The sequence below is a fragment of the Gasterosteus aculeatus genome, chromosome 8, assembly GCF_964276395.1.
Source record: "Gasterosteus aculeatus chromosome 8, fGasAcu3.hap1.1, whole genome shotgun sequence".
Lineage (NCBI taxonomy): Eukaryota > Metazoa > Chordata > Actinopteri > Perciformes > Gasterosteidae > Gasterosteus > Gasterosteus aculeatus.
The window spans coordinates 14,147,010-14,173,425 of NC_135695.1; the positions used below are offsets into that span (position 1 = coordinate 14,147,010).

The 26,416-nt window shown below is 44.2% G+C and overlaps 1 protein-coding gene across 7 annotated transcripts in view; it reads right to left on the reverse strand.

Annotated features, from left to right (window-relative positions):
• Nucleotides 1-22,937, reverse strand: part of ephb3b (eph receptor B3b) — a 53,142-nt gene extending 30,205 nt beyond the window's left edge. For all 7 annotated transcript variants that reach the window (XM_040184137.2, XM_040184135.2, XM_078108288.1 and 4 more), the window contains exon 1: nt 21,961-22,937. In XM_040184137.2, coding sequence (XP_040040071.1) covers nt 21,961-22,024 — 64 coding nt within the window. In that variant the 5' untranslated portion in view covers nt 22,025-22,937. The remainder of the gene's footprint in view (nt 1-21,960) is intronic.
• Between the last annotated feature and the right edge of the window lie 3,479 nt (nt 22,938-26,416).

The window sequence follows — 26,416 nt, forward strand, 5'->3', positions numbered from 1 at the left end:
TACAACAATGCTTGTCACACGATAGGTTTGTCATGTCTGCTAACAGTGTTACACTGTTCATGACATAATTTCTATTTCCCCCCTTCCTATGTCACCCTCCTTGTTTATTATTTTTAACTCAAGACTTGTTCCTATCTCCCTCAGTGTACCTCTATCATCTACCCCCATGGGGAGGCCTAATGAACTCACCTCTTCGCCCTGTGCGTTTGTGTCTGGGGCCCCGCCCCTCAATTATTTGCCCCCTGTCAAACGATAGCTTGGGACCTTATACTATTTGGGTTTTCTGCTTTGGCGCATCAGGTCTGCAGAGGGAATTTCCGACAAGCGGCTTTTACTGGATAATTCTGGGACCTGTGATATGTAAACAAAAACAAACGCAACAATGTCATTTTTCTGTGAGGGGCTTTATGGTGGAAGTCGAAATGGAAAACAGCTTTGATCACAGTGAGGAAGACATCGTGAGCTAGCGCAGCGGCTTCTTGGAATTACATATGCGTGTGAGCGCGCACGCGTGTGTGTGTGTGTGTGTGTGTGTGTGTGTGACTGTGGGTGTGTTCGCTGCAAACCAAGGAGTGTGTTGCATTTTCAAGGGCTCTCAAAGTCTAGTCTAGTTCCTGTACTGTTGATGGACTGGGCCTCTTTGTCTTTACCACCTATTTTGTTTTCCTTACCCCCCTCCCCCCCTCCCTATCCCGTTCTCTCACTGACTCTCGTAATTACCAAGCGCGGAGGATCTGATGAACAGGTAGCCCCAAGGGCAGCTGTCTGCAAAACCAGGTGTGCCTTCATGTGGAGGTTCGGGAATGTGTGTCAACGTGTGTGTGTTTCAACGACTGTATGTCTGCAAGCCGGTGTCATGCCCGGATGAGTATGAGTGAATGTGCGTGCGCCTGTTTGAGTCATCGACGTGTGGGTAATTGTAAGAAGGTTGAAAACTCACGCAAGTGCCATGTTTCTTGCGTTGTCAAGGATGATTTTACCCGTGATAACAACAGGGTGAGTTGCTCTAATGTTTGCCGCTTAGGAATTCAAGCTTTTCTTTGACTTTGAATATAGGAAACTTACTTAAATTAACAAAAATGCCTGTCTCACATACTCCAGCTTGCAAACTTCCTTTTGTGCGTGCATATGTGCGTCTGTGAATGTGCACATTCTCTCCCTTCTATTCCCCAACTTGCTAGTTAACCACGCAGCCCCTCACCCTGTCCGAGACCCGGAATTCACAGCTGTCTGCATTGTCCGGTGGGTTCATTCAATGGCTCTGTGTTCAGTTGCTATTGAATAAGTCAAAGGCCCTTCCTCAACAGTACTGACAAACTAACACATACACACACATTAGCAGTGTGGGGAAGCCTTCAGCACTTGTTTTACTGGCTGCTTCCTCTGACACAAGCACTTCAGAATACCTTTAAAATATCCAATTTTGGAAAGGTTCAAGGGGAACCCTCGATAGTGTGAGCGTGGGCGTTTTCTTCGGAGTGCCATCTTTGCTCCTTTTTGTGTACGTCAATCTAATCAGCACATTTTTCTGCTTTTGTTTGCTTTAAAACCCATGTTTCCTCAGCAAAGCAGGTTGCCTGAGACATGCAGTTTAACTTATAGCTGACTGTACTTTTGCTCCCTTTGAACTTGCAACCTTTTAGTTAGCGTGCGTGATGTTTTTTTTTCCTAAAGTTCCTAGATAAAATTAGACTAGAGGATGACTTCATTGTTGGATTGATTTTATAAGTATGTCCCATGCTCCGTCATATTGAGTCGTGTTTACTCATTTTTGAAATGATTACCTTACGGGAACCACGTCTGCCTGTGTTTAAACACCACCAATGGGCGCAGAACCTGGTTTCTGTAGGGATGCAGGATGTTTACATCACCGAACATGGAAACGATTGCCTCATCTTTTACTATAAATGAAGTGAATTTTCAGTCACAACCCTTGGAAAACATTTTCTCTCTTTTTTTTTTTTTAAACATTTCATAATTCAGACTTCACTTTTTCCCCTCTTCATTAAATTCAACATCGATTAAATTCAGCTGACAGTAAATACTGTTAAATCCTAACACGCCAGTGATGAATTGGATTGTTGGATCCTAGCGTAGTGTGTGACTTGTTCTGCACAGACGTAAAATGCCATGATCTGATTTCCTGGCAAACGACTCTGTCAACTGAATCTTAAAAATGCAAACAAGCCAGCGAGCCAGCCTCAGGGATCTGCATATGGAAATATGAATCTCCTAGTCATGTTCCGTGAGTATTTGCCTGGCCGTATTAGTCAGAGTGGAAGGAAGCAAGCGAGACAGAATAAATGCCTGTGCATGCCGCGTGCGTGTCACCGCGGCTGTTGATTTGATTCCGTCTAACCTCCCTCGCGCTCCCTGGGGCGCACTGAAATACCTGGAATACAATTTGTTTTTAAAAACGACTAAAATAGTCTAAGTGTAACCTCCGCCAGGTCTGATTGATTTAGCCGCCTGGCACGCTAGATGAAAGTCAAAGAAGGAAATCACAGACGAACACGCCGCAATGCACTTTTCAAACTTCTATAAAAAAGACTTTTGAGACACATAGCCAGATAACAAACAGGCAACATGTCTCCTAACGTCAGTGGCACCAGCACTTGGCTTTTAACCAAGTGTATAACTGTAAAAAACACCAGCGCTCAGCAACGACACCGGCTGCTAGCGTGACAGAATATGTCCTTAGACATCGTTTGAAACGGATACATTTGTTTTTCATCAATCCATCTCGTGTTCTACGTAGTCTGGCATTTACTTAAAGCGTGTTGCTGATGTTCAACAATTGCCTCATTATATTTTTATCTACAAAGAGAGAGACATAAAAGGAGGGCGGTTGAGTAATTTACTCAATGAGATAAAGCGGTGGCGATATTCTTTGATGGGCCTCTTTGTCTGGCCGAACCCGCAGACTGCTCCGGTGACTCCTCGCTGCATACGGCTAATGAGCAAACGGCGCGAAGCAACAAGCGACCCTGATACGAATCATGTGAGGTGGCGCGGAGGCCAATAAATATGAAGTGCCTCGAAGGTCAAATGAGAGAAGGGGGGTAGGGAGATTTAATTGGTTTTGAAATAATCTTCATTCATTCTCAACAGTCTCTTTTCAATTTGAATTCCTCATTAAGAGAAAATTAAATGAATGAAAGGAAAACATGCAGGTGTGAGACGCAGACCTCCAGCGGTGTGACCAAATCTGTCAATATTCAAAGAAGGCAGCATGCAAGTGTCGTGTTGGGCTGAGGGTGTGAAATCTACCTGGAACCTGTGTCCCTTTAAGGGATTTGTCACCTAACATTCTGTCAGGTGAGTGGGAGGGGTCGCTGACCCCAAAGTCACATTGTAACACACCAAGTAGTGGCTTTGCCAGCCAACAAGTCGACGTTATACTGTACTTTGGGATTTTATCAACCCAAAAGCAAAGACCTCTAAGGAGAGTGGCTTTGTTGGCAGAAAGGTCACGCTGGAACAAACACATCGCGGGTTTGATCGCCAAGGTCAGTGTGTGCCCATTATGAGGCCGCTGAATTCCCCAGAGAAAAGAAATGAACTTGTATTTGCTCAAAGGTTGTAACTGGAGCAGTAAAAAAAAAAAGCCATATCAGATCCAAAAAACAATGAATGTGGATCAAACTCTTTGAAAACCAAACTAGGATATCTGCCAACAGCCATTTTCAATGCATTACTCAGCAGCTTAACACAGCCAAAGAACAAAGGAAATGTCTGTTTCATGGGTGTTTATTTGTTGAGATAAGCAAGGGAGAGGCAAGACACAGAAAGCGAGTGAGATTCACAGCTTTGGGTGTGGTTTCTTGTGGGAAAAAAAAGGCGGCCCGTGAACACTCATTTATAGGAGACTACGTGTAACCCTCCCTAGATTTCCGCAAAAGCAAAAAGAGGATGAGAGCAAAAGGGAAAGACAAGGAGTTGTGGGGAAAAAAGGGGGGGGGGGGGAAGAGGCAGACCTACTGTAGTGCAAAAGATAAGGAGAGAAAATCAAAGAGAGAGGGAGGGAGCAAAGCAGGGAAAGGGATGGGAATGAAAGGCTAGAGGGCCAGCGAGGAAACAAAAGGGGGGGGGGGGTGTAGATGAGGCTGGAGAGCTGCTACATGTTCTCTTGTATTCCCCACAGCCCTTGTGCTTCTTTCAGTGCCACTGTTTTTTTGGCATGCTGACATGCAGCGGCCTTCAGAGAGTGTTTGTCTGCGTGTGAATGTGTGTGTGCGCAGACGTCTACAATGCCCCGTGTGTGTGTGTGTCTCGCTGAAGTGTCTTGCTGTTTAGCGTGCAGCCTGATGGGAACTGTTTTTGCTCATTGCCTTATGGCAGCCCGGGGAGCCATCGCCTACTTCACTGCTGTCCTTTTCTCTGCTGTCCTCTCTAGTCCTCTTCTCCTCTCTCCTGTCGTCTCCTCTCCTTTCCGCTGCCCCTGTGCCAACCGGGGCGTCCATTCAGAACCGCTCGAGCGCCCTGGCAACAGACTGTGTAGAAGATAACCACACAGATTGCTAGACCGAACGTATGAACACGCGATAGCAGCAACTCGTCCTTGAGGAGTCGTGTGTGAATTTCAGTGGAACATGCCGGGGTAGAGAATGGTGCTTGCCTGGAGTCACACAACCACCTGTGCGAACAAATGAGTATTTGCTTTTTGGGGTGGAAGCTAGCGATTATCTGAGCGTCTCAGAGGCACTAAAAGCATCAACAGGCTCAAATATACGCAAACAAACACGTGCTTTTGTTCAATAGAGGTGGGCTATTGTGCTGCCTGTGCAGTTGGGTTGTGTGTGAGTTGTTACCCCACAATTGTTAATAGTAGGTTTCAAGCAATTCTGTATGTCAGCAATGGCTGACTCAGAACTCAATCACATGGGAACACGAACCCATACTGTAAACTTTCATAATTCTAACGCATACACATTATGCATAATACATAATTAAGCGATAAGAACGGCAACACACCTCCAATTGGAAAAGGAGACATGTTATTAAGACTCTCTCTCTCTCTCTCTCTCTCTCTCTCTCTCTCTCTCACACACGCACACACAAATCCTGTTTGTTTACTGGGGGTGTAGCCTAGAAAGAGCTGGAGCCGGGCATTGTGTAAAAGCTGTGGCTTTTTGAATGGCTGAGCACCACAAGTAAAGGGCTTAGCACCCAGCTTTGCCATTCTGTATTCAATAGCCAGTGAGTCTCTCTAACAAATGCATGCCCTCCCTCTCCCTCTGCCATTGTTCCTCTTAATGCCATCCCTCCACATGCACTGATTCTACCAACATATCGGATCACTTCCCAGTGCAGCGTGTAATGATCACGTTGAATTGAATTAAAGTTGGCTACTTCCTGTTGCACCCGGAACAGCTGCCTGCGCGTCCGCGGCGAGGGGAAAAGCTCCGATGCGGTCCACATTTTCAGCGTGCCGGTGGCTTCTAATTACTTGAAAACTGTTTTAAAAAAAATACCGCGGTGGTAGGGACTAAAAGTCTTTGAGGTTTGCCCGTTTTTTTTCTGCTTCTCATCAAAAATAGGAGCTGGGGACTACCCTCTTGGTATTGGCTCGGCTGGACTAAAAAAGGCTCATTGAAGCAACTTCTGATTTATGAAGATGTTGCAGGGTAATTATCAAGTTAATTATCACGGCCATTCGTGTTAATTTCGCAGGTATAACCTAATTTACCTGTGAGAAAGACAAGAAAAGCGAGAGAAATGGCATATGGGGAATTTAAGCTGATGAGTAATTAAACTCAACCCAACCACCATCACACCTCGCCGCACCCCCACTCCCCTGTCTTTTCTTTTCAAAAGAAAGGATAAAGGAGGATAAGGAGGACCAGGTGGCGAGCAAACCCTGCGGGCAGGCCGATGCTTCTCACATCAGCTTGTCACAGTTTACCTGCTTGCCCAATCTTTAGCCTCTTAGGTCAAAGACACAGAGAACAAAAGGGAGGTTAGGGCAGTTAAAGACAGGAATGCAACCCGCCAGGTCAGGGCTCCGCGGGCCTGTGTGACTGAGACGGTGTCGCACGCACACGTTCTCTGCTATAAGATCACATAATAGCACGGATATCTCGTTCCCTGTACCCTCACATACAAAGAAGGGTGGGAGTGGCGTTTTATGTAAAACAATTATAGTCCTAGTGTAGCGTGCCACATTACAAATACAAACCGAAACAGGAACAAAGGCCTAGATGCACTCACATACCAGATGCTGTTTACAGTATGCAAAACACTGGCAAGGTAAACTGGGCAGGTTGTTATATTTCTTTCTTTTTTCACTCACTAATCCTTTGGTCCTTCCGCTTTCTTTTGTTTCTCCTTTATCTTCACCTTCATGACGGAGTCTCTCTTTATACATCTGCCAACCACTCCCAGTATTCTCTGCATTCTTTCTACCTATCTAGTGTGTTTCACTGCCTCCAAAACGGTGGCATTGTTCTCTTGAATGATATAGTCCAATCGCTTTTTCATTCGACGCACTGTGGGCAACGGGTTAATGGTCTATGATGAAAAACAGCTGCGGAGTGATTGCTGAAAATGGTTTATAGATTTATTTCAAGGACCAAAGATTTATTTCAATTCTGCAGCAGCTGAAGACAGATAAAATGTTTTGGTTTTTTTTGTTATGTTGCATCGTTAACTTAAAGGAAGATTTGCAAAGTTGAGCTAATCAATTTTTATGTCAATTTTTTTTTAGCAAAGCCACACCCCAAAAAATGTCTGGGTGAGATAAATCACGTTAATCCGTGTTGGACTTAAAGCTGTCTTTCTCACACTCATCTGTGTATCTTTGTGTGTGTGTGTGTGTTTCTCTCGCGCTCGTCCCTCCTCGCCAACAAGATCCTTGTTGGCCCCACATTCCTAATTGCCTATGAGTTAATTATTCTCGCACTTGGCGGCTTCAATAACTTGACTTGTTAGACCTCTGTGCAAATGGACTTTGACTCTTCAGCAGCTAAAAGCATCACAGTTGTGAACCAGCCGGGACCCATGCATAGACAGGACCATCAATAAAAACCCTTAAATGTGGTCATGCCAATGCCTGTATCTGCATGAGCGAATACCTAAGTGCATTTTTAAGTCATCCATTTTAATGGGCTTTTGTGAGAATAGCACTATTGTGCAGAAAGCATCGGATTCTAGATTGCAAGATGGCCTAAGAACCGGAAAACAGGAGGTGGAGCATTTTGACATCAGCTGCACTGTCATGTGACTCTAGAAGTATGATGCAATGTGAAGGCAACAAAATAGAACTGAGGAGAAAGTGAAAGATAGTTGCTGTATTTACTTAATAAACTATAACAATATTTATTTACAGCATTGGCATAATTGCCGTCCCATTAAAAAAAGAATCTAACCCGAAAATACGCGTCACGTAAGTGGCTGTCCATATTCGGTAATAGCATTGAGGGACACATTTTAATTGTACACCCTATTATATAAAAAAAAGAAATTGTGTGAAGAATATTTCAAATAGACAAGGAGAGTAGCAGCCCCCCCAGAGCCGGTAGCATCTACACCACTCTCAGCCCAGCTCTGTATTATGTGGTCAATATCATGGCCAGGGATTGTTGGGGGTCCCAAAACATATTACTTATTAATGTATTTAACTTATAGAGAAACCACTCCATAGATAGGCACTGCACATTTTCTGGGCTCTGGGCAATTAAAAGAAATTGACGGATGGACGCATAGACACTTAAGTCTTCTAGAGTCCATATGGCAGTTGGCTTTCAGAGGCCCACTGCAATTACCTAAAGTCCTCTGCGCATTGGCATGACACACAGAGGACTCGAGACAGCAACACCAGAGAAAGAAAGAATAAATTATCCAGCAGTTAGTAACGCACCCACATATGGACAAACATACATGCAAATAGACTTGTACAGAAACAATTCAGCCAATCGGAGGCTTCTTTCTTTCTTTACCAGACAAACGGAAACTCATCCTGTGCTCGTCCTTGTAAGATGGATGTCTAAATAATCGCATCATGATTACAGAACCACTTGCATCACCGAGCCATGCTCAAGGATCCAAGCATACTCCAGTAAGTCCTTTAAACTCACACCGGCTCAATGCCTCCTGTTTCATTGGACGGTGTCCTGTTGGCCTTAAAGCACCTAAACAGCGGCATATATCTAAGCGACAGGCTAGTCGTCAATCAGGGCGAGGGAGGGGGAGAGGGACACTATCTAAACAGGAAGTGATGTAGGTTGAAGTTTCACGGTTCCCTGGAATGATGTGGATAACAACTGAGATTAGGGAAAACCTGGGAGATCAGGGTCAATATATATATATATATATATATATATATATTTGGTTCACCATCTATCGACACAGTATATATATATACATATTAAAAATTGTATATTTTTCATTTCTTATCACTCCATTCCTCAGTATTCCTCTTGGGATATATAGGGGGGATGTGGGCTACCCCAGATAATGTATTATTCACCCTTCATTGATGTGTAACTAAAGCTGTCAGTTAGGAAGCAGCGAGGTGTCACCAATAACCCCCACACAACCACTACCTACATGTACACGTACACACACACACACACACACACACACAGCAGCTCAAGCCTCAAAAGTGCGAGGCGCGCATTGATTTATTTACTGATACACAAGCATATTCATATGCACAAACATAAACATTTTCTTCAAAACTTGATTGGATGTGTGTGTGTGTGTGTGTTTGTAGGGATACAGAAGGTCATCTGGGAATTTCAAAAAGACTACAAAAGTATAATGGAGGTGTCACATTCATCCTGGTAGACACCAGCAGCTCTGTGTGTGTGTGTGTGTTTGTGTGTGTGTGTTTACGCTCGTCTCCGTCTGTGTGTGGGGAGATATAAAAAATATAGTTAAAATGTGATCAGACGGGGAATATGGTAAGTAGATCAAAAGGACAGGGATTTTGTTCACACGTGTGCAGGGGCCATTGGTCAAGGTTGGGTTATATAGACGATCAATATTCAGTGTATACATGAGCCCTTGGCTGAAAAGACAGGCAATACAAAACTTTTCCCACATACCCACCTGCCTCATTGTGATCCTTAAAATCCAGCCTCTGGCTAACTTAGCTAGTTAAAAAATAACAACTCCTATGTTTATGCCTAAGCTCACCCATTAGTACAAGTGTTCAGCTGGGTTCACTTCTGTTGTGGCCTGTGGCGATGCAATCTGAAGAGAATACAGAACAACGAGGTGCAAGTTTGTCTTTCTCTCTGACCGGGGACACAGGAAATGAGATGCACAAACCATTTGATGAAGCTGTGCGTTCCATTTACCTTGGACACACACACGCAACAACACACGCCAGACCTCCTGGTGGTCCAAGTTAGCTTGGTGGGGTTGGTAATACTCCAACAGCAGGGTGTGGATCAGCACTGACCTGATTAGTCATCGTCTTGACCCTGAACCGGTCAGAGTGGGTAGAATACAAAATAAATCCCTCGGGGCCGCTAGCCAGTAAATCTGACTGAGTCAGGACCGGTGTTTATGGGATTCAAACCGCACCACACAAGGCCACAGCAAATGGGCCAACTGACCCTGAACAGTGACTTCATTGAAAGGAAAGGAAAAAGGCTTTTGGGCAGGGTGTTTGCAGGACTGATTGGTAGTTACAGTAATTATAAGTTAGGGTTTTAGTAATGATGTCATGCTCCTCACATACTTTATTCAAGAAGATGTCACTCATCTATAGCAAATTGTAAATTGGCTTATTTGAGGAAATTGCACTTTCTTGTTTCTTGTTCTCCTGAGTTTGTACCCTATGGTTGAATGCACTTATTGTACGTCGCTTTGGATAAAAGCGTCCGCTAAATGACATGTAATGTAATGTAAATGTAATGTAAGGTGTTATGAAGTCAACAGTATGTATCTGGGATTTTGTTTTCCTTTCAACATCTGTGCTTAACAGAAGATACACATCAATAAATTATTGCAGAGTTGAACTGGAAAGCCAAAGCTGCTAAGGCAAAGCGTTAATATTTCACCAACATGAAGCCTCCTTTTGTGTCCCTTTCCTGCTTAATGACAGTCCAGACTCAACACATCTGGGTAGTTCTACTCTTGGGTTAATGAACAGGTGAGACATTACTTAGACAGACGGAGATGAAATTGATTTTTTTTAAGTGATGCCTCATTATCCCCTGTGGGGCACTTCACCCAGTGCCAAAGACACACGATACCAGACAACATGGGTTGTGTAACGTCAAGGTCATATGGTTCCGTCTGTGCATTGAGAGAAAAGGGTCCGGTAGTCTGGATTGGGATTGTATGGATTGTCTGGAATCAGGGCCATTAGTGGGAGACTAATTAGGGAGAAACCCAGTGGTCTTCATTCCGGTCGAAGCCAACATTCATAAATAAGTAAGTGCAGGGGCAGCTTGGTCGCTTAATTAACAAAGCGTGAAAAAAAGGCGTAAATCCCGAGAGGCACAGGCCCAATCTGGTTGCAAGCGCGGGCTATCGGCAGCGATCCTGTCGATCTTGGTGGCATTGATTGATGGCAGGCCAAATTGAATCTCTAATCATCACCACCGCTTTAGCTGCTGCATCTCTGGGGATTTACAGAGGCCAAAAGTGGAGCACGGGGTATTGCTTTTGTATCGCTTTCCTCACACTCGTGGCATAAACATCACAACCCCCCCCCCCCCCCACAACCTTTCTTCCCTGCTCAGTTGACCATCCCCATCTGCCCAAGGGTTATCTGACCCTTGTGCGTGTTCTCGCTCCCACTTTCATGTCTCTGCCGATTGTTTTCACACTTTAAGCTGTTTGGCTGAGGTATTTAAAACCCAGACACCTCATGTGACTTCCACTTAGACACCCTCTTGTTACCCACCAAAGCAACATATTGCGTTACAGCCCGCTGAGTTACTTCTGTCTCTCCTGTGTTGTATCCATTCCGTCTGCACTAATCTTTTTTATTGTCCAAGCTGACAGGCAAGCAAGAACGTTTTGTGGAAAAAGCCAAAGGCGACATGTTGAAAGAAAAGCGCGTGTCAGACACGTCATGTCAGGAAACATTTTCAGTCATTGGAACGAGGGGAGATGACATGTATTTGCAATGCCTTTCAACTGCAGACTTTCCTCACTCCATACACAATAGAGGAAGTCCTCTTGACAGTCAAGACCTTATCACGTAGTAAACAACAAGAAAGTAAATAGCGTCTGTCTCCTAGCTGCTTACTGTCACTGTTGGGGGTTTGATATCAGAAGGGCGTGAGATAACAGGAAGGAAGGAAAGTAATACTACAATTAAGACTAACAGTAACGGCCGCGACCTTTGGTCACAGAAGAGGTAACTTAAGAGGGACAGAGGGCAGACCGATGGACAAGAAGCATGGCATGAAAAAACAAAGGACTAGGATGGCGGTTGAAGAAAGACGGAAAAGAGAGTCTGGACTGTGAGCAAGACCAAAGAGAGTGACAGGAGGTGAGGAAAGGGAAGGTAAATAGAATACAAAAGGAGGCTTTGTCTGTAGAGGGTTTTTGCTTAATTACAACCTTTTTGATAGAAGGTCTTGAAACTTTCAGTTCTTCTTCTTTCGAAGGGAAGAGCGCCGAGCTGTCTGGCTGACACAATACATGAGAAAGCCCTTGAAGTTGGTGGTGCCTGATAAACCAACATGCAGTTATAAAACCTTAGATGCTTTCTAATCAAATGGCAATAAACACTGGCGGTCCATATAAATCAATGACTGTGTAAATCAGAGGGAAATTTGTCACTCTTAATGTAAACCATGCTTTGTTCTTGTTAATAAACGTGTTTTACAACGCTTTGTATTTCTAAGGCACTTAACCGTGAGCAGGTAATAAAACCACAATGTTTGGCTGTTGGTAAATTTGCAATCACAGTACATATTAGATGAGTGTTTACTCAGTCGCTCACACGGCCTTTTCTTCAACTCTAATTAATTTGTTACATCTGTCATTTACTGAGCCGTTGACACAATCTGAGATTGCATCTTGAAATGGTCATACAAGGTTTCAATTGATCTGCACTGGCTTGCTTGTCAGATTCATTAACGAAAGGCTGGCAGATTGCTTCCAGACTGCATTAAAGCCTACACTTTTCATCTGGAACAAATGTGATTGTATTATGCGTGAGCAAGATACAGAGAAAGAAGGATACTGAAAAGAACTGGCAAAAGCAACACGTCTCTCTTTCCAGGACCAATCCAGGATGGAGAAAGCTGCATGATGTGAAAGTGAAGGCTTGGTTGGTGGCAAGTGTCCAAAGCAGAAGATTACAGTTTCTTTGCTGAGCTGCATCTCACAATCTGCTGCTGCTCTGCTCCTCCACTCCTCACAGGCTTTCCTCCTCCTCGCCCAGCTCCTACCTACTCAGTGCCCCCCTGCAACTTCTGTTCTCGGCATTTTTGCTTACGTCAACACATTTTCAAATGAGCTGGCCGGACAATAAACAGAACCAAGTGGTTTTTGAAAATTAAAACCGCCTCTCTTGTCTGCCTTTCTCTCACTCTGCATGGTCTCTCTCTCACACATACCCACACACACACACACAGCTCCAACTTTCGTGGAGCTTTGAAAGCTGATAACCTTTCTGACTTTGACTCTGTCGGTGGAGGAGTGGTGCATGGTGAGAGTTGGACCCACTATAGACATTGCTCACCTTGCCAAGCTAGAGGCTCAGACGCCAGAGCTGGGTGGGGCAGTTTATGCATCATGGCCAAAAAGGGACTTCCCTCGAAGCAAACAAGCAACTGATTGAAATCTGCCACCTCCGTCCTTCCGGTGATGTTGGAATCCGCAGCGCTAACACAGTAGTCTTGCAAAAGGTAAAATGAAGGTCAGATGCCACGTATAAACTCTCGGTGAAGACAGACGTCTCGCCTTCTTGATCTTTTTTTAATCCCTTCCCTCTCTTTCATTTCACACACATACATGCACACTGCTACACACCATCAAAACGCAATATTTCTGGGGAACCAAAGCGGATGAGAAGTGAGGGGTCTTTGAACTGCCAGGATCTTTCAAGCCCCTTCTTCTCCTCTCAATCTCTGAGCTCCCCTGCTGCTCTGTTGGGACGGGGAGAAAGGGGGCTGATCGATGGAGACTGACAGCAATGAAATGAATGGAACCAGCTGATTGATTCATTAGCAGGAAAGTGCATGGATGTGGGCTCCGACATTAACAAACGTGTGTGTATTAGTGTGTGTGTGTATGCGATTGGGTGAAGCTTTTGTAGGGGCTTATGTGCATGTGCATTGGGGGGAGATAATGTGTGTGTGTGTGTGTGTGTGTGTGGCAATAAGCAACTGTCCCCATTCTTGTGGGTTCAGTGCGTGTGTGTGTGTGAGTGAGAGAGTTGGGGGTCAGAAGGGAAAGGGAAGCTGTTTATGGCCTGACTTGGTACAGAAGGAGGGGGTCAGCCTATATTGTCTGGGCGCTTTCATCTGGCTCATTGCAATTAGTCTTTCACAGCCCTGGTTGTCAAATCCTTGTTAAAATCACAGCTAAAAAACCCCAGGTCAACTAAGTATGTGAATACAAAATATTTCTAACATTTAAAATTGCATGATGATATGAATTTCATTTTGCATCCACAGATGTTTCAGTAACGCAGGCTTACAATATTAAAGGAGTCATGGATATTATGGAGATATAATGAAAAATCCTGTGTGAAAAAGAACCTAAATGAATAAACTAAACCAGTTGCATTTGATTGCATCTTCCTATCAAAACAAAGAAACTGCTGGGGAACAGATTTTCTTTCAACGGTGGAACATCCGCTCTGTGAACTGACTGAAGCTGATGGCAAACCCACAGGGTGGCCTCCCTCCTCGTCCGTCTGCTGCTATAAACACACAAGATGTTGTGTTTCTGTCACACACGCATGGTCATCTACCACTCTACCAAATGGACAGGTGTTAAGACCATCTAAGTGAGAAAAAAACCCTCAGAAGCGGCACCTCCACATTTGCTAGATTGCTGTCGTGAAATGTAATAATAGCCACTAAGGCGTTTCAACTTCCCTTCACCTCTAAATATTGCACTCACCTAAACATGAAGTCGCCGTGACACCGAAGCTCCATTCCCACTCAAGCTGAGGTTAAGTAAATGTTCCTCACAGCTGGCATTGCCTCCAGGAGGCTGCGGCGTGGAACCATGGGGATTATGTAAATATCCTGACAAAAGGTCACGTGTGATTGGTGCCATTGCCACTGAAATGTGTTGGATTCACCATATGTGAGCTGTGCAGGAGAGACGAGAGTTTAGAATGTTCAGGATGAATTTGGTGTACTGTTGATGAGCGAATAGCGAACTACTACAGACAAAACAAAAGCTAGAAATATTTAATAGCAGCGGGGACCCCTCCTCTTGACTGCGTGTCTTTTGAAGTGTGGATGAAGTGCACGAGGTGTTTTTGACAAGGACGTAGAAATTGGGCAGAAGATAGAATAATGGCCATCTGCAACACTGTGGAACGGGAAACTGCACAACCCCCCCACCAACTAAAATAACACTTATCTCCTCAGACATGTATTATGGTTATTTACAATGGACATTTAGGACAACACAATATATGTGAACTCAGCTTTTCCCTTGAAGCTGTTGCTATCATCAAGCAGAGACTTACTATTTGTAAAAAAAAAAAAAGTGCAAATGCTGTGTTGCTCTTGAAGGGAACACGCACCAGGCACGCACTATAAAGCATGCGCCTAGAAAGGTCCCACCACGGTAAACTCAACTAAAACACCTAACCCTAAACTCACTACACTGGCTCCCTGTTTCATTACCGACTGACTACAAAGTTTGAGCTCTCTATCTGCAAGAACTACTTACTCCCCAAAGCCCCACCCGCACCCTCCGATCTGCAAGCAGCTCGCTCGCAGCAACTCTGAGCTCCGCACCAATGGGCGACTGGGCCTTTTGCTCGGCAGCGCCACGCAAATGGAAAAGTCTGCCCGACCACCTGAGGCCAGCACAGTCGCTGGACTCTTTTAAAAACTGGCCTGAAAACAGTCTTATTCAAGAAGGCATTCTTCACTATATGTTAAGTTTTTCCCTATGTTTTTAATAGCTTTCACTTTATTTTAACTATGTTTTGCTAAAGGTGGGGGAGGCCCCGAAGTCCACTACCGTACACCACCCTGCGTTCCTTTGAATATCCCGGATTGTTCTGTGTGGCATAAAGCTCCAGGCAGTCTCTCATAACTGCGCCCGGTTCCACATACAAAGAGTCCAACTGCCCTGATCTCGAGGCTGAACATGTTGACAATAAGAAGCCAAGCGAACACCTCCAACCAGCTCTCCCACTGTGCTTTTGACCAGGTCTTTTTCTGCCGATGGTTATGTGTCAATGAGCCGTGAAAAGTTGCACAGTCAATCCCTCTAAATATACACATCCTCTTTCTGTGTATTTCTTTTCACCACTGGAAAAGGATAACCCCTGGAGCTTGATTGTGTTAGAACTACTATTGTTGAGATGGAACAAGACTAGCCTTGGGGAAAAAGCCCCCCCCCCCCCGCCTTATGACCTCTGGATCGGGCTCACAGGACGTGGGTGGAAAGCAGAGCGAGTCTTAACTCACTTTATAATCTGGATTTTTTGACATGTGGTAATTTCAGCTGCACTTTATGGACATCCGGTGCAGACAGCGCCTATGAAACTTCAACTCTGCTGGCGATTAATATCATGCCAAACATTTCCTCAGTTTTTTGAAAGTCGTTAATATTGTTCAGTAAGGACCAAAGAGGGGGAACATCCCTGTCTGAGTGAACTGAGTACAGTGAAACACCAATAGTACGTGCATGCACATACGCTATTGAACCTTAACATGCCGTTCTTTTCCATCGCAAAATAAATGTAAAGTCTGTTTGGGTTTAAAGAACTTAGGTGGTATTGGGGTGTGAAAATGGTCCGAAATCTTTAAAAGAAAGGTTTTAATTAAAAGGATTACAGTAAACATCAGTTCTTTATAATTACAGAGATTAACACGCCGATGGACAATCCCCCATAAATTCAAAACTATACTTTTCCCATCTGCAAGTACATGAGTGTTTGCTAGCGTCCAGAGGGTGTGAACATGTGCGGGCACATGTACCTTTGACACCAACTGGACAACAAATATTCGTGTATGGAACACGTACTCCAAGAGGACTCCAGCACTTATCAGAATTACTACGTGTCGGCAGCTGTCCTTGTTCTTGGGAGTATATCAGGGGCTTCAGTTAGAGAAGTAGGCATACCAGGACATACTGTACACACAACCACTGTAACCTTAATACCGCAGATATACAAACTCCTGCCCCCTAGATCTACCACCCATCTTGCTCTGCGAGTGCAAAATCTCTCTCTGCCTGTGTGTCTGTGTGTGTGTGTGAATGCATGTGTCTCTCCCTCTCTCTCTCTCTCTCCCTCTCTCTCTCTCCCTTGTCCTGCTCGGCTGACTTCAGACACCAGCACTGTGTCTGTGCCGTGAGCAGGCCCAGACACATTTGCCCCCCTCGCTTGCTCTTGACTGTGGGTGTCAGAGGCCTGCCGTCCCACAAGGCCCCTCTGTCGGATGCCAGGATGGACTTCGCGCACAAATGCCAAACAGCGATGCGTGCAAGTTACACATGCACACACTGGTTTTGGAAATTGGCAGAAACATATTCTTCCAGCCTAAAGCAGAGAGTCTGCGTTGTACTCAAATTCTACTTTCATTGAAAAGTACCCAAATAACTTACATTCACCTAAATCCCATTTATTGAACTCACAACATCGCAAAACACAGTGCTGCTGAAGGTTCACAACCCCCCCTATTTTTCTCCAGTCGTTCGGCTTTGTCCACTTTTTGGTGTGTGAAGGCCACAGCAGGCCTAACACGGCTGTCGCTTACATGTTCAAATTCCAGCTCAGTGAATCTTTCCCCGCCACCATAAGAGCCGTGAACCATCAGATGGTGCACATGACCGCTCCCCCAGGCCCGCTGCATCTATAAAGTCTGTCAGCTCTGCTGCCCTCTGGGTTTGTGATCCAAATCCGTCCCACATCCCAACCACCGCGGCTCCCCCTCGATACCATCTCACCCCGACTCCCAATATGTCGTCATCCACTCCCCCTTCCTTCTGAGCGCCATACGCCAATCCGGACCTAAGTTCCCTGTACATGTGTTCAACATGGCTGCTGCCTAGCATATGACCTACCGACTGGCTGCGTTCGCTGCCGAGGTCAATGAACCAGGAGACCGCTGAGAGTGATTGACAATAATTTATTATTATTTTTTATATAGTAATAATAATACTGGTAAATGCATATCTGTGAATGTTAGGATGGATCTGGAGTTTATATAGGAATGTATATGCACCTAATAGAAAGTTCACTTACTTAAATAATAATACTAATAATAAAAATACACTGAGATATTTTATATCATATTCTTATTTGTATTATTTATTTATTCATTTGCATTCCTCAACTTGAAAAAAATCCAATTCATACTCATAAACAATATCTATATTGTTGTTGAAACCAGTTTGTGGCGATTGCACAATTACACGGGAAACTAAGTCATCCTTCCGAGACAATTGATTCAGGCCTGGTTGGTAAATAACTTTATGAATTGCTAATTGCTAGAGCCGTTCAAAGACAGCTACCCCAGTCTTTCACGCGCACTGACTCTGCGGTGTTAAACGGCTGAGCCGCGCTGATCCGCTCGATCGATCATCTGCATTAATTGACACTTTTAAAACTCGTACTGCGTCTGTGCCTGTGTGCGCGTGTGAATGCATGCGTGCGCGCGCGCCTCTCTGTTCTCTATCAGCAGTGTCTATCTGCTTAACATTAAATAAAGAACACTAATAGTGCTTTAGAAGTCAACTTTCATAGATAAATAGATGCATACGTCACTGATCCAAGTCATTGGCTATGCTGACCTCTGCAGTGTCCGCGGTAATGATTCATCAGTAGAATTTCCACAACGACTTGGCTTCTATTTTGCAAATACACTTCCATGCCTCTTTAGCACGTTTCCACTGTGCCCTGAAATGGGGTGTGTGTGTGCGTGTGTGTGTGTGTGTGTGTGTGTGTGCGTGTGTGCGATGTGCCTCCACAGAGCCTTTAACGGTTCCCTTTGTCTCTCAGATTGTGACCCTAACTGCATTTGTTCAGTAATTTGCCTTTGAATGTTATGTAGAGCAGCTCCCGCAGTATAAGGTTTAACGTGGCAGCTCGGCGGTGAGACCACACATGACCGATGCTGCGCTCTTGAATAAAACCCCGGCGCACGGAGGCCTTCGGAGAGCAAGCGTGCCGGACAAAATGGCCACATGACACTCTTTGTCATGCGTGGTAATTGAGTTTGGTGAGACACGGTCGTCCCCCAAAAAACCGTGAAAATGTCCAGGTTTGATTTTGTACGTGTTTGTATTATGAAAGACCATTTGCAACAGCATTTCCTTTAAAATACGATTATTTGATATCTGTGGGAAATCGTTTTTTTTTTTTGTTTTTGTTTCATGTTAGTATTTTTTTAAGGTGTATTTTCCCTACTTATGTAACTGGAAATAATGGTGTGCACCCCCCCCCCCCCCCCACCGTGACATTGTAGGTTTCACCACTGCGTCATAGGCAATAATCGGCTAATATAATGGAATAATGATAACGGCGAGAGGACCACCTATACACTTAAGAAATAGCAGGGGAGAATAATACATCATGGGAAGAGAGTCAGAGGAGAAATGTGCCAACTGCAAACGGCTCAGGAAACCTCCTGCGGAGGTGCGATCTCGCCCACATAAAAACATAAACATGTGCGCTTCAAAGGTCCAGCTCGTGCGTAATCACTCCAAGTAATGCACGGCCATCCAGAACAAGGACGCGCGAAGAGTGAGAGGGGGGGGGGGGACCCCTGCGCTGCGCTGTGGCCATAAAGGCCCATTTGTCTTACTTCAGACAGAAAATGATTCCAGGTGAGTGCTGTTCAACGGAGTATTTGTAGGAGGTTTGTATTTTTGCGGCTGAAGTTCAACCAGAACGGGGTTGACGCTTTTGTCACAATAAATACGCTCAAACTTTTTGTTTTTTAAAGTGAACACACGTCTATTCGGGGTAAGTTGGTTCACATTAAACTAATGGAACAGAACTGTGTCAACAAAAGCCGCATAAACTCTTGACAAAGAGCATCTGAGTGGGAGCTCCGTCCGCTCTCCTGGCCAGAATATTATATTATCGCGCCTCTATTTCATTGCTTTCTTTTTTCTTTGCCTCCCCACTTCATTATTTACACCGAGGGGTAACCACAACGGTTGTCCGCTACTGAGGACTGTCATCGACGCAATTTGTCTCCCCCCTCCCCCCCCCCCAGCACAGTTCGAAATTCAGGGCCTAAACACCCGCCGAGCTCCGCTGAATAATGTGGCCTCACCCGACATGACAACGATCTGCTCTCCAGTTGTCATAAAACAAATTACATTTACTTCTTAATGAAAATACATCGAGTGCAATTTGAGTTCAGGCAATTAGCACGTTAAATAAAGTTGATTACAAACTTTAGAAATAAGACGACACACGGTGTGACTTTGCTATTTAATTAAAAAAGATCCACAAGAGTAATCAAATTCTCTCTACGAAATTAAAAAAATATTCTTTAAGTTTTTTTAAGGCACACAAACGCACCCAGAAGTTAAATAACAAAGTGAATGACAGATTCACATTGCTGTCTGGTATTGCTCATTCTGCCATTTAACAGCTCCGAAACGCCCGAAAAAGGCAAATAGGGCGATAATGAAATTAAATGTAATCTAAGTGTAAAAGATTGGAAGCTTTGACTTTAAGAAATTACGTGGCAATTTAAGAGGGGGGGGGGGAGAACCAAAAAAGAAAAGAAAACATGAATACATTAGGAGCACTTCCGCGGGCTGTGTGACCCTGGTACCCGGAGAGACGCCCGGTGGGGCCGCCGGAAACCCTCCGCACCGGGCCGCTTCTTTCTCCCGAAATCCCAATAAACCCCGAGGAGTCCAAGCAGCGGGCATAAATCACCCATCTGTATTAAAAGCTTTGGTGAACCCCCAGCCGGGCAATTTCTGGCATCACTTATGGACGGGATATATTGTCCTAACGAAATATATCAGCTTCAACTATTGTCAGGAAGCCCCCCCTTCGTCCACCCCCTCTCTCTTAGAGATTCCCAAATGGGGTTCTGTTGACCTATCGGGGTCACTAAGCTAAAGAACTACACTTACAAAAACATTTTTGTTCAGGAGAAGTTGGTGTAAGAACATTGTAATAGAAGTCCCGCCGGTAGAGAGACGCTAATGATATTCTAGCCCTAATCATCACTTAGAGTGCCATATAATAATATAATGTCACAGTCAATCTGTAGTGATTAAACCAAGAACACAACAAACTGTGTACAGATAAACTTTACATCCAGATCATCCATGGGTGCGCATGTTTGCTTTAAGCCTGGTCCAAGAAAAAGACACGAAGAGGCTGTTCAGTCAGAACGGTGATTTCATGAAGAGCTCGAGAAACAGCGCGTAATCTTTCCTCAGACTGCATCCGACCTGCTGGTATTTGCTCAAATTAGGTCAGAAAACTGACGATTAGGTGGAGCAATACACTTCAATCAAATCAAATCAATTTATTTATTCAGGTTCGTGGGTGTTGAATAAGTAACACGACCTTCGGGGGGGGGGGTGGGGGGGGCATTAACATGCAATACACAACCAAACCAAGTCGTTTCAGCCCGGCTACTGTATGCAGCCTGCTCACTGTGTATCTGAAAGCACCGACTTCAAGTAGAACCTTAAGGAAAAGGGAAAACCTCGTTTCGAAAAAACAAATGTTTCATTTTAAACCCCGCCACAGACACATTTCACCATGATATAAGAAAATCAAAGTGGCGAGAGAAAGGCGTTTACTCAGCTACCGGCCCACTGTCCCACTTCCATGCTGCCAACGCGAGCCAACCGGGAGCCTCGCTTATGCTCCAGCAATCGCAGTTTATAAGCTTTACGCGGCTTTGTCGTTCACTTTCAGGAACCTCGTCCACGTTCCCAGATAGAGGGCAGAGTGAGACATTCTATAAATGTATGAAAAGGAAGGAGTAGATGGTTGTAACACTTCGCCGGTGGGAGAAGAGAAGAAGAAGAAGAAAAAGAGACAGCTAGAATTTCGCATCGATTTTACGCGCGGCAAACACCAACACTCAGCTGAAACAGATGGCGGTGGTTTTTAGAAGCAACTGCGTTTAAAATGCGACTGTAAACGATCCATCAATGGCATTTTACGAAGAAAAAAAAACACTAAGCAAACGATTAAAAAAATGAGCATAGAGATCAATAAATGCGATCCATATCACGACATTATGCGATTTTCTAAAATTCGGAAAAATCATGGATAACGTGTTTTAATGAATAGAAAATCAAAATAAATTGCATTATTGCATTTTATGGGAGTGAATACTTTGACCTCAAACTGATAGTAAACATGTCAAAAGGCCACACATCCCTAAAATACGTGCCGCCGACCTGAGGGAAAGTGTCTGGGGTAGTGTGTGTGGGAGGTGTGGGGGGGGGGGGTGTACGGAGCCACGACTCCCTGGTGGGATTCAGTGTGGCGCTAATTTCCTTTTAAGTGACGAAAAACTCTTAGCAGTCGGGAATAGCTGATGTAAGGGAGAACAACAAAAAAAAAACAATACACGACGTCCATTGAAATGGATGAGCTGTCGATCACGCGCGCTACAATTGTGTATTGAAACCTGTATCGGCCACAGCGTAAATGCCATTAAGCGATCATTTCAAACGCCCCAAATGGGCACTTTGAACACGAAACGTTTGTTTTAAATTCGGGAATGGAAGAAAATGAAGCATTTGAGTGTAACACAGGAGCCTCTGAGAGGCATATGGGTGCTCCACAACTTGGTGTGGGGGGGAACAAAATACGCTTAAGCGACAGCTACTAAATGTGGAATGTCTTACCTTCTACGGTGGACACCACTGGCAGCAAGAGGGTGCATAAAAACAGAAAGTAATCCATCGTCATGAAGGAGTCAGATCGGACATGTAAACAGACCCCGCGGACGCGTGCACTTATCCCGGGTGATCCCACGCTCCACGCACTCAGCGCCGTCCCGGTTCCAGCGGTGTCAAGCTCCCATTCACCAAAACACGTCCAGGTGAGTGTCAGACGGGGGAGGTGGAAATGACACCGGCGGTGTCAAATGAGTGGATATAGAAGCCCGTCTCGGTTGTTCAGTGATCTCCAACGTGTCTTCCAGAGAAAAGGCAAGCGGGCACGAGTCTCCCAGTCCCTTCCCTTGGCACGGAGTGAATCGGCTGAAAGTAGGTAGTCCAGTCCGCGGTCACCATCCGGAGGATATTTCCAGCAATGTTTTTTTTTTTGTTGTGAGTCAATGATGGTAGAAAAACCAACAACAACAACAACAACAACAAAAAACCCTCAAGAAACAAACGCCTTTTGGGTGGAGATCCAAAGACTTTCCGCGTCGGTCAGAGAAGCGCAGATAGCCGCACTTGTGTCAGAGCCATGGCGTTACAGTCCCGGAAAAGGCATGTGCGCTCTCACATGCGTCCGCGATATCGAGCGGTATTCCTCTAAAGACGCAGCCTTCACCAACCAAATCCCCCCCCCGCTCGCACTCGACCACCACCCGCGGGGTTTGAGGGTATTTATTCCCTGAGCGAATGTAGCAGCTTCCACTGCTGCGCGCGGACCCGTCTGCTTCGCTCGCCTTGTGTTCTGGAATGAAGCGCGCACGCACACGGCCGTGGAGGAATAACGGCGGAGTTGGGGGGGAGACAGGGAGAGAGAGAGAGAGAGAGAGAGAGAGAGAGAGAGAGAGAGAGAGAGAGAGAGAGAGAGAGTTGGGGGGAGGGGGGTAGCCGGAGAGGAGGGGTTACCGTGGAAGCAGCTGCAGTGAACAGGAAAGTCTACCTTGACATTCATTTAAACGTTAGTTTCACATGTATTTGTCGAAATACGATCGGCCCGTTTACAGACGCGGGCGCGTCTCACTTCTTTTACGGGGAAACTCTTTGTTTCCTGCACAATTAGAAAAGCATACCAGACAGATCATCTCTCCCGGACGCCTTATTTATGACCTTTCACTTGCACCGAAATAGAAATACTGGATATCCGTGGGATAATTGACGGAGTCGTTTTTTTTAATGTGTTCATTTGACTTTGTTCAAGAATATTGTAATGCGTTATCGGTTTAGTTGTCAAGTTGTTTTTGTGTAGTTATTTATTTATTTTCTATTCAGCGTGCCCCCCCTTTCCAGGACTCCCAGCTCGATCCACAGACACACAGCGCCCCCCTGCGGGTCGCCCCGTTCCGGTGCACGACAGAAAGGAAGTTTCTGCTGATTTTTTGGGGGGCTTTTTGCTACAAAAAAAATTAATTTTCTCTTAAACTGCGTGGATTCAAATAACTCCGTTGGACACTCTATAATTTAAAAAGCACATCGGCCAAACTTTGAGATTTACTGCGAGTATCGGTGTGACATCGGCACACCCGATGCGATTATATTTTAGACTTCCATTAAATCACAGTAATTCATAAAATAATCAAGTTAAGTCTAAAACATCGACAACATATGAATTGAAAAATGTAAATCCAAGAGTTTGTGGCGTCGCGTGTGTAAAAATCCGAGCTGCTCAAACGTTCCCGGACGCGACGCGCTTCCTGAGCGATCACAAGAACAGTTTGAGTTATTCAAATCGCTGCTTCGCACTTCTAACGCGGAGAGGCTTTTTGCTTCAGCCGGTTGGGTAAAACGGAGCGGGCGGTGTGTTCTTCTTTCTTGACGGGATTATAGACCTGCGCTTTTCTTTCCTTCTTCCTCGGATGTGTTGCAGGAAGAAAAAAGGGTATTTCTCACGAACAAGCTTTTACAGCTTTTCTCTTCAACCTCTCCACAGTAGTGTTATTAATTTATTATATCGTCGGTCTATTCTAAAAGAAGTGGAGGAATTGTAAACTTCAGTCCAAACGACCCATTTTTTATAACTTAAAAAAATAATATATATATAGAGCATTTTTTTCTTGCGTTTCAAATTGATGGGAATCACAACGCTTCTGACCAAGCAGCGCGTGCAGAGCACACATATGGGATCATGTAATAATATAAACACTCGCGTTTCATTTAGTAATAACCAGCTGACACATTTCCAATAGCAGAGCCAGAGATGACAGCCACAGTTCTACCACAGGCCGAACGTGGCACATGTCAGCGTTCATATTGGGTTGACTTAACTGTGTTGAATATTGATGTGTTCCCTTCTGTATTTAGAGATAAGAAAAGAAGTGCAGAGCTGAACTCTGCTCCTCACATAAGGTGATCGTACTGAAGTTCATTCGAGGGGCTTAGTAGTATATTGCCAAGCTGCTTCAACTGTAATTTATGTGGAAAGAATAATAATTATGTTGCTTGTTCTGCTTATATAGGAAGACGTGTTCTTAAGGTGAAGAGTAAACTCAAGGTGAAGTGAAATGACTGATGTGTGAGTGTAAGGTTGAAAGGTGACTGGATGCCAGGTGCAAGCAGATGTAACCAACGCGCTCTGTGTCGTGACTCATTTCATGTGTCACTTACTTCAGCATCATCGGCAACGTTGGCGCTCTTGCCATCAACAAGCCTTCCACTGCTTCAAATTAATTCAATTTATATTCAAATGTAGTTATCTTTTCAAATAAAATGTGTGATGGGACAGTGTTGACTTGTATTAGGAATAAATACTACAGAGTACTTTGAACAAGAAGAGAAACATTTAAAGTGAGAACGCAAACCCCATTCAGAGAGGATTGTCAAAATATTTCTCTGTGTTTTAAAATCATTTTTATTACTAAATAGTTGTTGTCGTTTTTTGAAATTCTGCTTTCAAAGTGTTTTTGGTTCAGTTGGCTAATTTTTTTCAACACTGTTATAAAGGCTCTGCTTCCCGTGCTTTGGCAAATTTTTATTATTTTTACTTTGGGGCGACCGCAGATGAAAAATATGATGAAAAGCTTGGACTCCTGGATCTGAATGAGAAGAGGCAGAGATACTCTCCAACGTTTACTAGCTTTGTGTTACAGGCCAAATCTTAAAAGTTTTCACTTTGTGTGCCCTTGGGTTGAAAACGTCTTTTAATGTTTGTGAAATATTATCAATTTCTTTGAATGACTGTAAAGCGTTATTCTATTAATCCATCCTGTTCTTGTTTGAAATTCAGATCAGCTAAAAGTAGACAAGAAATATAGATAATTAAAATAAATACAATAGAACAACACCGCCTTGCAAATACTATGCAAATAGCAGAGTATTTGCTAGATTTAGTCTAAGTAATTGTTTGTCTGGTTGCTTTTGTGATTATAAGTGATGTTGTTTCATCACTAGTGGCCCAGCGTATAGGTAAACAGGCTGCAACAACTTGTACTCTGACATTTTAACAATAATATTATTGCAATATCATTCATTTGATTTTAAAATAGTTTTACATCAAATTCACAGTGACTTGCTTTTGGAAGTAATTTACTGCTGATGTGAGCCCAGTTTGTGGTTTGTACCAAACAATCAATACGGTAAATTCATATTTGATTCATATCGTATATTATATGTTGCATACGTTTAACATTTTAAGTTTGATGAGCTCAAAAAAATGTATAAAAAAAAGTTTGCTCATACTTAATCAACATATTTTGGGAGGTAGATGGGCCAGTTTGCCATAACACTTCCTGTATAACTCACAACATAGCCTCTTTGAAGGATAACTCATATCATAAGTGAAGCGATGTGGGAAAGAGGATCTGCGGCGTCTTCAAAGAAGACTGTCTCGTTTGTTGCCAAAACCGCCCAAGCCCCAGTTCTCCTGCCTGGTCGCCATTAAGGGGCAACAAGAAGCACACTAAGTTCACGACGGCCACCTCTGCTTTTTCACCCGCATTAAAGGAAATGAGATAAAGACTTGAGAGCGACTTTGCTAAGAAAAGAAAACATAAATTTGACAGACTTTTCTCAGGGCTCCTCTCCACCTTCAAAGGTTTCTTCCACAAGATCAGAAACTAAAATACTTAGTGTATGATAAACACAAGTGCTGTAGGGATTAATCACAGAGAACTGCTGAACCCTCAACTGTTTTCCATTGTAAAAGATAAGTGTGTCAAACCAAAAATACAGGCTTGGTATAAACCGGGGAGGTGTGTAGGGGGGGCTTTTCCCAATGACTGGAGTGTCCACATTAATAAATCAACGGTTCTGTGCTTTGTAGCCATGTTTGGGTTATTTCATAACTTTCAGAGAAGGTTTATTGTGTTTTCTATACTTTCTAGTTTGTGTCATCTGGGTCCAGTTTGAAAGTTGAGGGTTTTCTCGTTTATGAGTGCAGAAGTAAAACTGTATATACGACCATGTTGTTTTACATTGATTCCAGCGG